The 15,639-nt window shown below is 45.0% G+C and overlaps 2 protein-coding genes across 4 annotated transcripts in view; both read right to left on the reverse strand.

The window, feature by feature from the left end:
- Positions 1-315: 315 nt before the first annotated feature.
- ctsla (cathepsin La) lies at positions 316-4,858 on the reverse strand. The gene is made up of 8 exons (XM_062381374.1): positions 4,759-4,858; positions 3,875-4,009; positions 3,675-3,797; positions 2,864-3,016; positions 1,656-1,880; positions 1,338-1,506; positions 1,090-1,207; positions 316-726 (listed from the first exon to the last, which is right to left on the reverse strand). Exons 2-8 carry the CDS (start codon positions 3,995-3,997, stop codon positions 627-629), a joined length of 1,011 nt encoding a protein of 336 aa, XP_062237358.1. The 5' UTR covers positions 3,998-4,009; positions 4,759-4,858; the 3' UTR covers positions 316-626.
- A 5,570-nt stretch (positions 4,859-10,428) lies between these two features.
- Positions 10,429-15,639, reverse strand: part of dapk1 (death-associated protein kinase 1) — a 58,518-nt gene continuing 53,307 nt past the window's right edge. For all 3 annotated transcript variants that reach the window (XM_062381376.1, XM_062381375.1, XM_062381377.1), the window contains exons 25-27: positions 15,500-15,620; positions 14,710-14,898; positions 10,429-14,447 (exon numbers count right to left, since the gene is read on the reverse strand). In XM_062381376.1, coding sequence (XP_062237360.1) covers positions 13,158-14,447; positions 14,710-14,898; positions 15,500-15,620 — 1,600 coding nt within the window. In that variant the 3' untranslated portion in view covers positions 10,429-13,157. The remainder of the gene's footprint in view (positions 14,448-14,709; positions 14,899-15,499; positions 15,621-15,639) is intronic.

Raw genomic sequence — 15,639 nt, forward strand, 5'->3', positions numbered from 1 at the left:
CATGAATCGACAGCATTGTTGCGTGGTTGTTAATCCTATAAGATGCTCACAGTACCAGATATGAGGGGGAACAGCTGAGAGCATGTGACTCCGCCATGTGGGGATAACACTGGAGTTTAAATGTTTGAGTTTAATTTGAGACTCTAAAAAAATGAATGAAGTAAGTTGATTTCTGCCCAAACAAACACTTCCTATCAGTGCTGGTGTCTGAGTGAGTAAATCCACAGAATCATTGCTCAGTTTCCTGAAGCAACATGGAAACCTAAATCTATAAAACCGTCAAATACTTTAAAAACAATGTCCAAAACAGCAAACTAGTGTTTCACAACTTTAATTGATCACAGTAAAAGTAGAAAAAATCATTTACAATGACAGAAGCAAGTGTTGGATGTATCACTCAGCTGGCAGCATACACACATATTTACAAAGAATAAAACACTGACCTAAAATCTTTTTTCAAATTAAAGTTGCATTAGATCAGCCAAAACAAAATGGCGGCATTTCCCTAAAACAAATAAAGCGGAGTTTCTTCTCATGAAACGTCGACGTGTCACTCGGACCCGAGTCGCGTCGCTCGGCTCCGGTCGAACTATTGCAATAAAAACACTAAGGAGGCGGAGCTGACGTTAGACCAGTGGGTAACTGGCGGCCGTCGCAATCCCACAGTGGTTCTTCCGGTCCTTGGCCATGTAGATGTAGCCCTTGTCTCCCCACTTCTCACCCCAGCTGCAGGAGGAGAGACAACATGTTCAGGGAAATGACGTTTAATGGGTTTGATTTGTTTAGATCGTTTTTTCTGTATCACAAAATATGTAAATGTGAGTTTGAGACTAGAAGTTGTTGAGGTTCTAGAAGTAGAATGAAAATCCTGTCGTATTTTGCAAGTCTGCCTTTTTCACCACGTAAAACTAAAGCTCAACAAAAAACAAAAAACCTTAAATGAAACAAACATTCACTCTTGCATAGAAGCTGAGTTTAGAGGTTCTAAGCTAATGCTAATTAGCTGTAATAATGAATAATCAAAATGCTTCTAATAGAAGAACGCCAGGAGTTTGAAACAGCAGAGTTTAGGTTATTGTTTTTACTGACCTGTTCTTGACAATCCAGAATTTCTTGCCCATCTTATCTTCTCCCTCGAAGCCGTAACCCACCGCCAGCACGCCGTGGTCCAGCTCCTCGCTGCTGCACTCCTTCTCGTAGTAGATTCCTACAGCAATCCAGAGGGTCACAAGTTAATCCAACGATTCATCTACAGAACCAGAAGTTGCTGAACACGGACATTTATTTAGAATGAATCATCTTTCACAGCCTCCTACATCAAAGAACGAAGGACTGACCTGATTGGTAGAACTGGAAGGATTCGTGTCCGGCGTCGATGGCCACAGACACTGGGCCCACAGACGCGATGGCCTTCATCAGGGCGTGCTCCTTGCCGCTGGGGATGTCCACGAAGCCGGTGTCGTTGGCCGAGTTGTACATGGGGTCGTAGTGACAGGGCTGGTCGTCCTGCAGGAACAAGGGGAACACGAGGTTTTAGTAACGCCACAGAACAACAGATCCAAAATGTCACGGTCATGGCTTCACGTGGAGCTGAGCAGATCAATGACAGGTCTTTAGTCTCCTGGACTTGGTGCTCCGCCCCGCGGGTCACGTACCGTCCCGGTGTACGGGTAGGAGTCCTCAGAGTCCAGGCCCTTGTTGTCGGTGACGTACTGGAAGGCCTGGTCCATCAGGCCGCCGCCGCAGCCCTCGTTGCCCTCGGGCCTGGAGCAGTCCACCAGGTTCTGCTCGCTCAGCGACACCAGCTTGCCGGTCTTCCTGAACTGTTGACCCTCCAGAGCGCCGGTGGTGCTGAACGCCCAGCAGGAGCCGCACTGACCCTGAGAGGAGAGAGAGAGAGGAAGCATGAAGCCAGGGCCAGGACGATTTGACCTGATGAAGTTATCCTGACGCACTGTGAACAAACAGCTCCTACAAGTGACTCATGTTGATTTTCAACAACAGCATAAAGTTGCCTTGTCGTGTGAATATGTGTCATTGATACTCCTTCTTTTTATTATACTTTGTTTTATTATATTATACTATTTACGTGGTTCTAATGTCACGGTCTGTGTCTCGTGTACTTTCTGGAGTCGGGGAAGTGAAACTTCACTGTGAGCTGCTCCTCAGCACTTAGACCTGATGTGTTGCCGCACTGCAGTGAGCCTGTGGAACAGGTTTCATCTTACAGGCTGTTAATGTACACACAGGAGGGGGGGGGGGGGGGACACAGTGTACAGTCAGTGTGGTGAAGCCGCCTGATAAGAACAACCCTCGACCTTTCACCTTATCTGCCTGTTCAGGCTAAAAACATTGACTGCAGTGACCGGTTGGTTAATCTGTGACAAACCAAGACGTAGAAACTTAAAGGTTACGTCTCCTCAGCGGCTTCGTGTCTGTTGTTTCAAATAAGAGGTTGAACTAAGTGTTTACATCACCTGACTTTCTATCATTGTGACAACAACAAGTGTTTAACAAAAGACACTGACGTTTTTTACCGATTCACCAATGCACTAAAGATAAGATTAATTGTTTACCTCTTTGGGGAATAATCTACATTCACAGGTTCTATAGACTTGGTTGTATTTGTGTTTAAACTGTAAAATATCAGGCCTCACTAACATGCCTGTCATACCAGTGACTCAGGATGCATTGACAATTATTAAAAAACGCATTTCAACTGGTTTGTGCACTTCTGACTTCCTGAATATCTGGTGTCGCTGCCACGGTTCTAATTCCTGTTAACAGTCAAACGTGTGACTCCTCACGTGAACTCATACACCGTGAACCACACCTGACTGTCAAGAGGAAACAACATGTGTACCTGGTCCTTGACGGGGGTGACGTAGCCCTTCTCCCTCCAGTCCACTGCCGACGGGGCCGTCATGAAGTTGGGCTCCATGAACAGGGAGCCGGAGAACTTCCTCTGCGTCTTGAGCTTGTAGCCGTTCATGATCTGCCTGAACTCCTCGTGGGTCTGTGGGACGACACGGGGACATGAGGACGTGAGACAGAGACAAAAGGTTTCACGAGCAGCTGAGGCTCGGGGGGTTTCTCTAGAGGGGATCCTGGGACTCTAGCTGCAGCTGTGATGTAAACGTTTTTTACGACTCAGTGATATATAAGTATAACTCTGAGCAAATACTTTTAATTTGTTAATAGTGTCATACTTCAAATATAATACATACAAACTGTTCTACCTAAATTTATCTTCTACATTAATCTCCATTTCCAACTTCAACTTGTTCCTCACATGAGTTTAAATCCACTTTTTGTTTTGTTGACATTTCCCTGGTTGTGTAAATCTTATAATCTAAGATCCCACCCCCTCCCCCCCTCCTCAACTTGCTGGTGTTAGGTTTGCTAACTGGGAGTAACTGGGCGTTTGCTAGCCCTGAGGCTCTGGAACTCCTTGTCATGGGTGATTAGACTCACCAGCTATCAGCTTGTTTTCAAATCATTGCTTGAAAATTGTTTTTATATGAATGTCATTTGTCTTTAATACTTTATCTGTTTTAATTCCATTTATCTAGATAAGTGCTACAGGATATTTATGAAACTCTGTTAAGACCTAAGTTCCTTGTGTACCAGTGAGTCGGGGTCTGTGTGTTGAGGGGGGGGGGGGGGGGCTTTACCATGTCTCCAAAGTGGTTCATGCCCAGGCGGTAGGAGTGTGTGCCCATGGAGTGCTCCAGGTTGTGCATCTCGATCTTCTGCAGGTTCTTCTCCCAGACCATCCTCCTCCAGCCTTCCTCCTTCTGCAGAGAACCACAGTGTTAGAGCTTTGCCTGCAGCGGCCGGACACCGGAGAGGGGAAGGGAACCAGGAATCTCACCTCGTGGTATTTCTTACTGTGCCAGCTCTTCCACAGATCCCAGTGCTCGTCCAGCTGTTTGTCCAGAGTCGGGGCGGAGAGCACCGAGCTCAGACAGGCGGTCAACACCAGGAGGGGCAGCATCGCGACGTCCTGCTGCAAAACAACCAGTAAACAAATGGTGAGTCACTGGTGGAGGCCGGGAGCTGCATTACAACACACCAGTCTGTTTTCTGTGTGCACAACAACTGATAAGTCATGGTTCGACCCCCCCCATCACATGTTGACATGGCTCCCACTGACACAGGCGCAGATAATGGATGTGGATCAGCACAGTGTCTGGATGAGACAGCAGGAAACAGTTTGTTCTCTGGAGTCTTGGCCACATCCCAGACTTTAAGCCCAGTCACGGGATCGAGCCGAGGAACGAGGCCTGGACGCTGGGAGGAGATTCAACCCATTACCCCCCCCATCTAAAAACCTCATTTTAACAGGGTGTTGTTTTCAGGGTTCGATCCCCAGGTTGAGGGACGTTTCTCCCTTTTTTTTAAAAGTACAACCGTGGGAAAGAGACGAGGGACGGCGGCTGCTTCAGGGAGAGAGAGAGAGATAGAGGGGGGGGGGGGGGGTGAGGACAAAGAGCCGAATGAAACAAAATGGCTCGGGACGGAGGACGACCACAACAGATCCCCACATTCCTCCTCCGGACAACAAGTCAGGGCGAGAAACTGGCTTAAATGGACCTTTTCAAAATGGAGCCCTCGGTTGTTTTTAACGCGTCGAGCCCAGAAAGAGGGAATCAAACCCAGAGGGAATCAAACCCATGACTAACGGTCCAGGTCAACACGTCTCATTCACAAGTTCTAGAGTCAAAGTTAAATAAGAGCGGAGGGTTTGAATCTTACTGTGAATCTGTTGTTGTCGAAGAAGAAGAAGAAGAAAAATATCAAGAGAGACTCGAACACAACGTATATAAAGCCGCTGAGGCACCGCCCCTCGAGCTCGCTGATTGGTCTGCTCTTTGTTTTTATCAGAACCAGGCCCCGCCTCCTGGCGAGTGACGCCACCGCAGTAGCACGTGACTGCTTTTGAGACAAAAAGTTGTTTTTCTCTGCGTTTAAAACTCGATTTATTCAATTAATGTAACTTGTTTTAACTTGTTTTCATTCATTCATATCAGCTCTCACCTCCACTGTTATTATCTGTACATGTAACCATCTGCTGCTTATATAATTACATATTTTCATACACTAGAGTATTTATTCATCTGCTGCTACCTGGTCTTGTTTATATATTCTTATTGACTTTAACTGTACACACTGTATTACTACCTCAAAACACGTCAATCACCTTAATCATTCTGTATTTATCTACGTTTATAAAATCAGTTTTCACAGCTGCTGTCCTGTTCATCGTCCTTTTACATTCATATCCACTTCTCATAGTCTTTCATTTGATCTGTACACAGACATTTCACCAATGTCCATGTTGTTTTACTTTTACTCTATGGGTCTTTGAATCGTCCTCCGGGGACAAATACGGATGTTTTTTTAATTTTAATTTTAATTTCTGAAGCCGAGAGTTCAACAAAGAGCAAAATAAGAAAAACAACTTCATCACTTTGACGACACACATGCTCCAAAAAGTCACAACACAAGTAAAAACGACACACAAAATGTTTCCAGGGGACACAAAACAGTGATGAACCTTCCATAACTCCACACAGCATTCAACGGCAGCAGGTTCGCTGTTTGCTTCATTTACAGTGTGTCTCTGTGTGTGTGTGTTTGTGTGTTTGTGTGCTCATTATCTCCAGCAGGTCTAAGCGTTTTCTTGCCACTGGAGACCTGTATGCTGGAGACAGTGAGCTATGGAGGCGGAGCTAAACCCATTACGACACTGGGACAGGGCCTGCACAGAATTTGACCCTCGACCCCAAAGAAAGTCAACAAACAAACTCTTAGGTAAGCCACATTCAAAAACATGTAACACATGTTTTTTTAAGTAACGCTTCACTAAGGCTGGAGGAGTGACTCGGCTCTTTTTCTGTCTGTGGACTTTTACTGCCTCATAAGAATGTGAGGCTACAACTCACAGTTTTTTTTCATTTCATCGAAGTAATCAATTTATAATTAAGTGAATAAAAAGTTTTAAATTCCCATTATTGTTCCCTGAAGCACAAGTTCACATATCTGATAGATGTTTTTGGATATTGATTTAAAATTCACAGAAAATTGAGGAGCTGAGCAAATGAACACATCAGAGAAGTTGTTACCAGATCAGTTTCTAGAGTCGTTAAAAGTATAACGAAAGTTTGTCCTCACCAGGTTCATCAAGACAGATGCAGCTGCAGGGAAATAAGAGACGACTCTTGTTATCTTATATCTGCAGCTCTACACGCGTGGAAGCCTCTCACCTCCAGTGTCTGTTCAACTGCTGAAAGTTCACTAAGTTTGACCACGTACCTATAAATAGTCAAACTCCTGCGTTGGTCTCTTATTGTTCTGTCCGAGCTGGACACGTGAGGCCTTTGACTTTCTGCAGTAATTTGATCTCATGAACAACAGGTTTAAAAAAAAGAAAAACACAGATTGTCCGACAGGTGCAGATGTTTAGAAAAAGCAGAAGTAGATTTATTCTGTCATGGGATCCACAAGAAGCGCTTGACTTTTCTAAATGTGCACGATGAAGACCACGGAGGAGGAAAGTGCTTCCATTGAATCTATTTATGGGTTCAATGGTTTCTCTGAGACAAGAGTGTCTCCAGTCCGTCTGTCTACATTATGTCCACGAGTCTAAATATGTCAGTGTCGATCATTTCTGAAATTCAGACCCTGTTTCTGAGCCTGATTCCTCACACAGGTTCCTTGAGGGCAAGTACACAATGTACTGATTAACTGACACCAAAGTCAAAGTAACACAACCAAGCAGAACTCAGGTCGACAACTTTCAGGACGTGTATGACATAACTCAGTGGTGTGTGAGCTCTCTGCTGCCTGACGACGACACAGTGGAACAGATAAGATCCTTCATATTATCAGTGATGATCAATGTGTTCATCGTCACATCGCGGCCGCACTTCCTCAAACAATCTGCGCTCATCAGGGTCGATAGTCATGTGACTGAGAAGCTGATCAAACACTTTATTCACGGCTTCATTACCAAACCTTTTGTTTTGAAAGGTGTGATGCTCTTTTACTGTGATAAGGATGTCTGAAGTAACTATATTTACTCCTGTACTAACTTAATATTTAACTTTAATTTATAATTATTCAGTCAGCCGACACAACTCCTATATACAACTACAATATTAGTTTAAACTAAATGAAACTAAAAATATTTAGTTTTTTCAGCGTGATACATTAATATATAGAGAATATTATAACGCTGTAAAAATGAGATGGAAATTAACTTATTTACATTTAAAGTTTACTTAATTTCTCTATCACAAGAGACTGTTACCGGCCTCATATCAACTGAACAATGTAAAAGTTGTATCAAGCTTTGAACCTCAATCGAATGCAAATAAGTGTGTTTCCCAAAATATAGAAATAAACCTATTGTTTATTGATTATCCTAAGTTTTAAAGTACTCAATGTATATATTAAATACCACCGATGAGATATGATGACTCGTTTATATCTGGTCCATGTGATGAGCCATGTCTGAAGTGGTCACATGTCTCTTGTGTAACTGTCGTCAGGTCATGACGGCATCGGAGTAAAAATACATAATTTCCCCACATGAGCAGAAAAGCAGAGTGACTCCTGCCGCTACCCCCCCGACTGCACTGGTTTCTGCTTATCGAGTGGTTATACTGTCAGCTGTGGTGGAAAGAACCGCTGACTAATTCAACTGGGAGTCATCCGCATGCCAGTGTGTCCCAATAATGTTTCCTAATGGGATCATGTGGAAGGTGAATGAAATTGGGCCGAGCACAGAACCCTGAGGAACTCCGTGATTAACTTTATTGTGCACATATGCATCTTTATCAGATATTTTCTATATGTACAAATATTTTAAACACTTTTCCATTATGTTACAAACTGTTTCTTCTAATCAATGATGTACATATTTATTATTTTCCAGAAATAAACAGCGATATATGTCGTGGTATCGTCAACATACAACAACATCCTGCTGCAGTTTACTTCTATTGAACGTTATTGTGAAGGTTTCGTTTTTCTGTCACTTGTGACGCTCGTGTGTCGTGTGTTCAGAACCATGTGGAGTCAACATTCCTCAGAAGAAGCAGAAGACTCTGCACAGACACAACATCTGATCTGATCCTCCCTCCGTCAGTCCCAGAGGACAGAACAGAGCTGATGGACACGTCTTCATCAGGCTCCGTACCGATGTCTTCTCCCGTCCTCACACTGTTTCTCTGCATCGTTGATCTTTTGCTGCCGTCAAACAACAACAACAACAACAACGTTTTGGGACACGTTCCACGATGGAGTTCACAGAAGCTCCTCAACAGCCACCAGAAGAATTTAGTGGGAATGAGGCTCAATCACAGAAACTTCTTCAGACTCTGACGTTCAGCACTGTTTTCTTATCTGTGATTTGTTGTTATGTAAGAAGAGAATCAACAAACAGTGACGAGTTAGTGACGACTGGAAAGCTTGTGTAAAGCAGGATGAGATTATCTATATATATTTTTCTGGTAAGTGGTTATTCACTGTTTAGACACATTAAAACATAGATCAGTTTTGTTTTTCTTTTCTTTTCTTTTACAGTTAGAGTCCAGTGAGTCACCATCTTTTCTGTCGAGTCACACTACTTCTTAAATCCTCTTTTCAGTTTCTGTGACTTCTGAGTGCGTGTCAGGGCTTTGACCTTTCAACAGAGACAACGGGTTTCCTCAAAGTACGAACACCTGGTCACACAATTCTGCACGAGAACAAATTCGAAAACAAAAACTGAGGAAGACGTTGGTGAATGAGGCTCGTTGGTTTTTTTCTCAGCTGCTAATTCCAGGACCAAGATGAACCTCAGGTGAAAAACACAAAGTACTAAAGACAAGTGAACAAAACTTATAAGATCACGTGATGAGACCGAAAGCTGCAGAACAGCTAAACGAACCGTTCACAACAGGAAGAGCATCAGAGCATCAAACAGCCTGAAGCAGATTCTTTGGTTTCTTTCATTTAGTTTTTATTTGATGCTTGTTCCTGAAATTACAAACTCTGAATCAGAAGTGAGACGTCAACGTGAGCAGCTTTGCCATTTAGTAATGATGGGATAAATCATGTTAAAGGAAAGTTTATATAATAACATATTAATAATATTGATTTCCTGTAGAAAAACAAATAGAACATAGTTAAAACACGTTAAACCACAATAGACCATGTTGAACATATTAAAGTGAATGAAGGTGTCGGGTTGAATGACGGTTTTAAAGTTAAACATATAGAAACTACGTATCGTGTGTGATATTAAACAAATACACTGAATATAGATAATACACATTTAATGTAAGTTTCATTTCTCTGGTTTTGCTTTTCTGTTAAAAAACAGACGAGACAAATTCAGATTCACGGCCGCATGACAGTCGACAGCGTCAGCAGCTGGGACGAGTTGAGACAAACCAGGAGTCCTTCAGCAGCAGTCATGTGAGTGTGAGTGTGTGGGTGGAGTGTGTGTGGAGTGTGTTTGTGTTGCTGCAGCTCGGGCTCCACAATGAAGCCAGAGAAGTGTAAATAACACAGCCTGGAATTCAGCAGAGGAGACAGTGAACCACAGAGTCAGAAACTCAATGAGTCTCTGCAACAAGTGAAGTCGTTCTTCAATCTGGTGCAAAAATACTCTTTAATCTTTTCTTCAGTTAATTAAGGAGGATGGTTTCCAAGTCACTTTATATTCACACTAATAAGGAACCTTCGAATATATATTTTAAATCAATAAAGAGGCAATGACCTGAAGCAGAAGTTGATATAAAGTGATTTTTTTTCTATAAGTGCTGTAAGAGTTCATCTTCTATAAGAGTAAAATAAGTAATAACTTGTAAATCCTCGTCAGTCTTATGTGCATCAGTTGTTTCTTACTCTTTAAAGAAAAATTAACCTCTACTTGCTAATGAGCAGTTGTAAGTTAAACCAGTTAAACCAGTCATTTCTGTTTCCTGTATCTTAAACCTCTTGCTCATTCAATAATTCCATAAGAAAACAGAAAAGTCCGGAACTTTCTTCTGAGCCAATTTCTTATTATTGCACCAATGATTCACTCGGGTGCAGTTTCATTCATTTGTTTGTGTCCCTGTAATTTCAATATTTTATTATGTGAATGCTACCTACACTCTATATACTTTTTCCATTTAAAATACTACCTTAAATATATATCCACCATGGAAATTATTCCCATTTTCCATAAGTTTTTACCGATGCTGTTATTTTGCATCACCTGAGCTTTTGTAACTCAGCAACTTTCCCTGTTGTGGGATTAATAAAGAATTATAAAATATTAAATAGTCTCCTAAACCTCCTTGTGAGGCTCTTAACTTTATAAAATGAATATCTAAAGTGAAACATGATCTGCACACAGGTGTTTCTCCTCAGGAAGGACAGAGACATTGATATTAGGTAAAGAATTTATTATAAAATGTATTACACTATAAAGTGTCAGAAGTACTAAGAACATGGCATTCCAAGACATGCTTAAAGAACGTAACATAAATAGCGACAACACGACTTGTGCAATGTGGCGATTGGACCGAGCGTCATTCAGTCCAGTTTCCTCGTTCGACAGGAACTCGCAGAACCGCGTGTTTTCATAAAACCTCTTTGTTCCAGTTGCACTCGCAGCCGGAACCATGTGGAAAAAAAACCAAAGTGACGACATGGAGGTGATTCTCAGCTCTCACCACAGAGAGCCTCTCTTTTTGTCCTGGGAGGAGAAACTTCACGTTCACTTCCCTTTCTCGAACATCACCTCTCGGCGTTTACAAGGCAGCAACAGAGGAATGAAGAAGTGTGTTGTTCAGGCACACCACGTTGGCAACTTCAGTAAAACAAGAACAAAATAAAACAATGTTCACGAGCAGTTTGGGACATTTCACTTCGTCATGTTTTTTTTATACATAAGCAGGAGTTCTATCGTTTCTAGGAGAAATGTGTCGTACATTCATTTAGCCTCGTTGTAATCGACGAAGCTGAAGGAGGTGAAATAACAAACGAGAGGATGAAGAGAAGGACACTCGAGTATTTACACCACAGCCCGAGGTTAAGCTGCTTCGATTGGCGAGTTCAAGCTGAGACAGACAGAGTGAGAGAGGATTGGAAATCGTCTGTAGAGTCTCATCTCTGAGCAGACGGAGACGCTGGAGGAAGAAAAGACACAGAAACAGGAAATACTGCACAGAGCCACTGGTTTTCTACCAGACTGGGACACAGCGTCCAGAAAAAGGTTCTTTACACCAACGTTATGAGAATGAAACTCTTTTTAGAGCATTTCTTCTGGTCCAGGTTCGTTCACACAAACATTATAAAACACCAGCTTCCACAGGGAGAACAGGTTTTTTCTATCATCTGCAGCCTTTTTTTAATTCAGCTTTGTTTATATTCCATGATTTCGCTGAGCTGCAGCTTTGTGTCACGAGAAGTGAAAGAAAACGTGAAGCCGAGTGAAACCGACCGAGTCACTGACGCTCGGACACAAGCGGCGTCGGGGACTCGGACTCTGTGACTCATGGCGTCCGTGCACCGGTCACACGTGTAGAAAACTTGTTGCTTTTTGCTCGGTACAAAAGTTTAGAAATCGACCAAATTACAAAATGTCCCCTCTTCGGGTTGTTTACTTCCGTTTTGAGTTGGAGCCTGAAGCTGAACAGATCCAGTTTTCAGTGGTTGAAGGAAAAACATGGCTCCAGTTCCCTTTGTGTGAGGCTGAACAGCAGAGACACACTTTCACTTATAGGTCCCGTAGTTTCTTAAGAGTCACAGCTGAGTAATTATGATAACGATTCCTGGATAATGTGGACGTGTTCAATCACTACAAAGAGTTTTAAAGTGTTCAAGCTCAAATTGAATCTGTGGAAATTAAAACCTCTCGACTGAAATCAGATAAATGTTTTATTTTATCAAAACCTGTCGACAGGAAAACTGAAGTCGAGTCTGAGAGATAAGAAAGTTGTGACCAAGACCAGAAATGAAACTCGTCTCTTAAGTGATAAAAACTTGAACCCAACTTTCTTCTATTCCTCGGTGCGGAGCTTTGGTTTCACAGAAGTTTGTTTCACTGGAGCAAATTACCTTCAAACAAATTCAGTAATAAACTGCTCAGACTAAAACAGTGTTAGACACTTTCTGTTCCTGTCATTGTCTTTCCAGGAATCCTTCAACCAAACCCTGTGAGATTAAACGTTTTCAAATGAATCCAGAACATTAGAGTTTAGCTGTTGGATGGATGGATGGATAATACTTAGAGAAATGCGCAGGGCTGTAAAAACCCAACAACACACCAGTTTCCCTTCGACTCACAGCGTCACATCAACAACTGAATTCAATCTGAGATCAAACATCTCCCGACGACTCGACAACATTAAAGTCAGCGAACAGAACTCGGCAGAAACGAGGATCCCATTTCAGTCGCGTTTGGGAAATTCAAATTTCAGAACTTGGTAAAATGAGACAAGCTTTTCGATCAGTGTCAACAAGGCACAGCTGTTCCAATGTTTGGACAGAACCACTGCTGGGACGACTTTGTGCTCTTTAGGGAGGTAGAAGGCCACAGAGGCAGAATGATGTTCACGTATTAAACAGGAGTGAGGTGAAGCCTCGAGGGAGGAAGGACCACAGCCTCCGAGTCTACACTGATTTCATAAAGTCCTGAACATGAGAGAAAGGTCCGAACATGAGACCGCCATCTTTTCCTGTCTGTTACAGGGATGTTATGAGATTTGAACCTTCGCTGTGAGGAGAGAGAGAGAGAGAGAGAGGAGGAGGAGGAGGAGGGATTTTAAAAAGCAGCACGACGAGAATAAGAACAGAATAAAAGCACAGGTTCCTCTTTGGAGCTCAGGATGTTCAGCTTTTCACAACATTCATAGTGGAAGGAGAGTCGGGCTGTACAGATGTGGAGAGCACAAACACAACATCTGGCCCCGACGTGATGGGAGTGATTGAAGAGCGAGCTGCTCCCCTCGGGTAACGATTGCACTTGTTTATTTTCACACACGCACACACACACCGTACGCACACACACACACACACACACACACACACACACACAGGAGTGTGTTCAGGGGGAAAAGTCTCAGAGGACAAACCGTCTCGTCTGGCGAGGACAGAGTCGAACCCTGATCAGTTCAGCGGGACACGACGGAGCTGATGGAGTTGTACGACATGCCTCCGTTGCAGGTGGGGGGGTAGCCGTTGAGGGCTCCACCCACTGCCTCCATGTTGACCCTGAAGACGGGAGAAGCTTTGAGCAGGAAGTCGGCGGCGTCCCGACGGCCCAGCTCCCGCAGCTTGGCCATCAGCACGCCCACCGTGCTGTCCTCTCGCCCGCTCCACTCCTGCAGCAGCGCCGCCGTCGGGCTGGGCTGCAGCTCGGCCTGCTGGGAGTCGGGCTCCAGCTCGGGGGTGCCGTTTGGAGTCCCGCTGCTGTGTTTGGCCACCAGGTCGGTGAGGCCCAGGTTCATGGCGAGCAGGCACCAGTCTTTGCCCAGCGCGTCCGGAGGGTCCAGCATGCGGCACAGCTTCCTGCGAGCCAGCAGGGGGACGTCTGATATGTGGATGTCTGTTCCCAGGGTCCCCTGCTGGTAAACCTCAGCACAGCCGAACACCAGTATGCTGCTGAAGCTCTCCCGGTAGCCTCCCATCGTGTTGGTGAGAGAGTTTTCCCGCTGGACCTGAGCCCGGAAGAAGTCTTTGGGTTGGTAGACCATGATGGGGGCGTGGTGCTCCCGCAGCTGCTGGGGACTCAGGTAGTATTTGGCGGTGAGCAGGCCCGGCAGCGTGGAGGCCAGCAGGTTCTCTGTGATGCTGCAGATGGTGTCCAGCAGGGTGTAGCACTTGGCCCGCTCGGAGTCGTGTCCACGCACCTGGATCTCCAGACCCTGCCCGTGGTTGACCAGCAGAACCATGGCCTCCACCGACCCCTGGCTGACCTTGGCCCCGTTGGACCACAGATGAATGTCTCCGGCGATGTCCTCCATGCCCTCCTCCTCTGGCTTCTGCTGGTGGCTCCAGCGACACAGGTTGACCTGCAGTTTGTGAAACAGGCCACAGGGGAAGGGCGTGAGGTGCTCGGCGGGGACGAGGCGCACGCCGCCGTAGAGCAGGGACTCCTCTTCCTCCTCTTCGGTCCAGGAGCGGTGGAGGCCGTTTGTCTTGATGAGGGCAGGAACGTCCACCATGGAGGGGTTGGTGGCGTCACGGGCGCAGACATCCATGGCGTCCAGAATCTGCAGCAGCTCGTCCACGTCACTTTCAGGGGCCAGAGCCTGCACCTCCTCCAGCCTGTAGCGCCCCCTGTAGTGGTGGATGGCCTTGGGCGTCTCCACGGAGAGCAGCTTGCCGAGGACAGTGCTGCAGAGCCAGCGAGGCTCCAGCAGAACCACGTCCTGCACCGTCTCACTCTGCATGATGTTGATCTGTGGAAGGAGGGAGCAAATCAAAGAGGAGAGACGGTGAGAGAGGGAGAGGAAAAGAAAAAGAGTGAGATCAAACAAACAGGAAATTAATAAAAAACTGTTTTTCATTCGGGTGAATAAACAGAGATTACATCTTCCTGCTGTGGAGTTTTTTTCTTTACAAATGAAAAACATACTTGGCTTTATTAATTTATGAAAGCACAGTGCCCCCTGGTGTTAGTCTGGTGAAGTGACAGCCATAAGCTGATACAAACACACACACCTCTCCCATGCTGTGAAGCTGCAGGGCCAGTGTGCGCAGGTGATCCTGGCTGACCAGAGGGTTGATGTGCTCCTGGACGTCGCTGACAAACTGCTGCCACGACGTCAGCTGGTTGGGTCCACTCAGCTTCCTCCAGGACGGCAGCGTGGTCAGCAGGCGCTCCGACAGCAGCGTCATGGGACTGCACGTCTGCAGCCACAAGTCACAACACGTTAGATCTATCTGTCAAGTTCAGCAAATATTTTTATCAATTATGTCTATTCTCTGCTTGTGTTGAAATAGAGGAGGAAGAGGAGGCAGATGAGGAAAGAGAGGAAGTAAAGGAAGCAAAGGAAACAGAGGAGAAAGAGGAGGCCGACGAGGAAGTAGAGGAAACAAACGAAGGAGAGGAAACAGAGGAGGCAGACGAGGAAGGAGAGGAAACAAACGAAGGAGAGGAAACAGAGGAGGCAGACGAGGAAGGAGAGGAAACAAACGAAGGAGAGGAAACAGAGGAGGCAGACGAGGAAGGAGAGGAAGGAGAGGAAACAGAGGAGGCAGTCGAGGAAGGAGAGGAAGCAGAGGAATGAGAGGAAACATAGGATGCAGTCAAGGAGGGAGAGGAAACAGAGGAATCAGAGGAAACAGAGAAGGAAGTAAAGAAAGCAGAGGAAGCAGACGAGGAAGGAGAGGAAACAGAGGAATCAGAGGAAACAGAGGTGGAAGAGGAGGCAGACAAGGAAGGAGAGGAAACAGGAAAAGAGGAGGAAGGAGAGGAAGTAAAGGAAGCAGAGGAAGTGGCAGTGCTCACCGATATGATGTTGGTGCGCAGCTCCTGTAAGTGACTCCTCAGCAGCTTTATGTCTCTGGAGTTTGAGGCTCCAGAATCCATCACAAACAACTTGTCACTGAACTGCATGTCGTTCCCAAATCTGAAATTAAACAAGGCTG

This window comes from Platichthys flesus, chromosome 3, assembly GCF_949316205.1.
Source record: "Platichthys flesus chromosome 3, fPlaFle2.1, whole genome shotgun sequence".
Classification (NCBI taxonomy): domain Eukaryota; kingdom Metazoa; phylum Chordata; class Actinopteri; order Pleuronectiformes; family Pleuronectidae; genus Platichthys; species Platichthys flesus.

Excerpts from the sequence above, each read along its gene's own strand:
- ctsla (XM_062381374.1), bottom strand. The coding sequence starts at position 3,997 with ATGCTGCCCCTCCTGGTGTTGACCGCCTGTCTGAGCTCGGTGCTCTCC. Across the intron at positions 1,881-2,863 it reads TCACCCCCGTCAAGGACCAG|GGTCAGTGCGGCTCCTGCTG; the intron begins GTACACATGTTG and ends CTCTCCTCTCAG. Across the intron at positions 1,507-1,655 it reads CCTACCCGTACACCGGGACG|GACGACCAGCCCTGTCACTA; the intron begins GTACGTGACCCG and ends TTGTTCCTGCAG.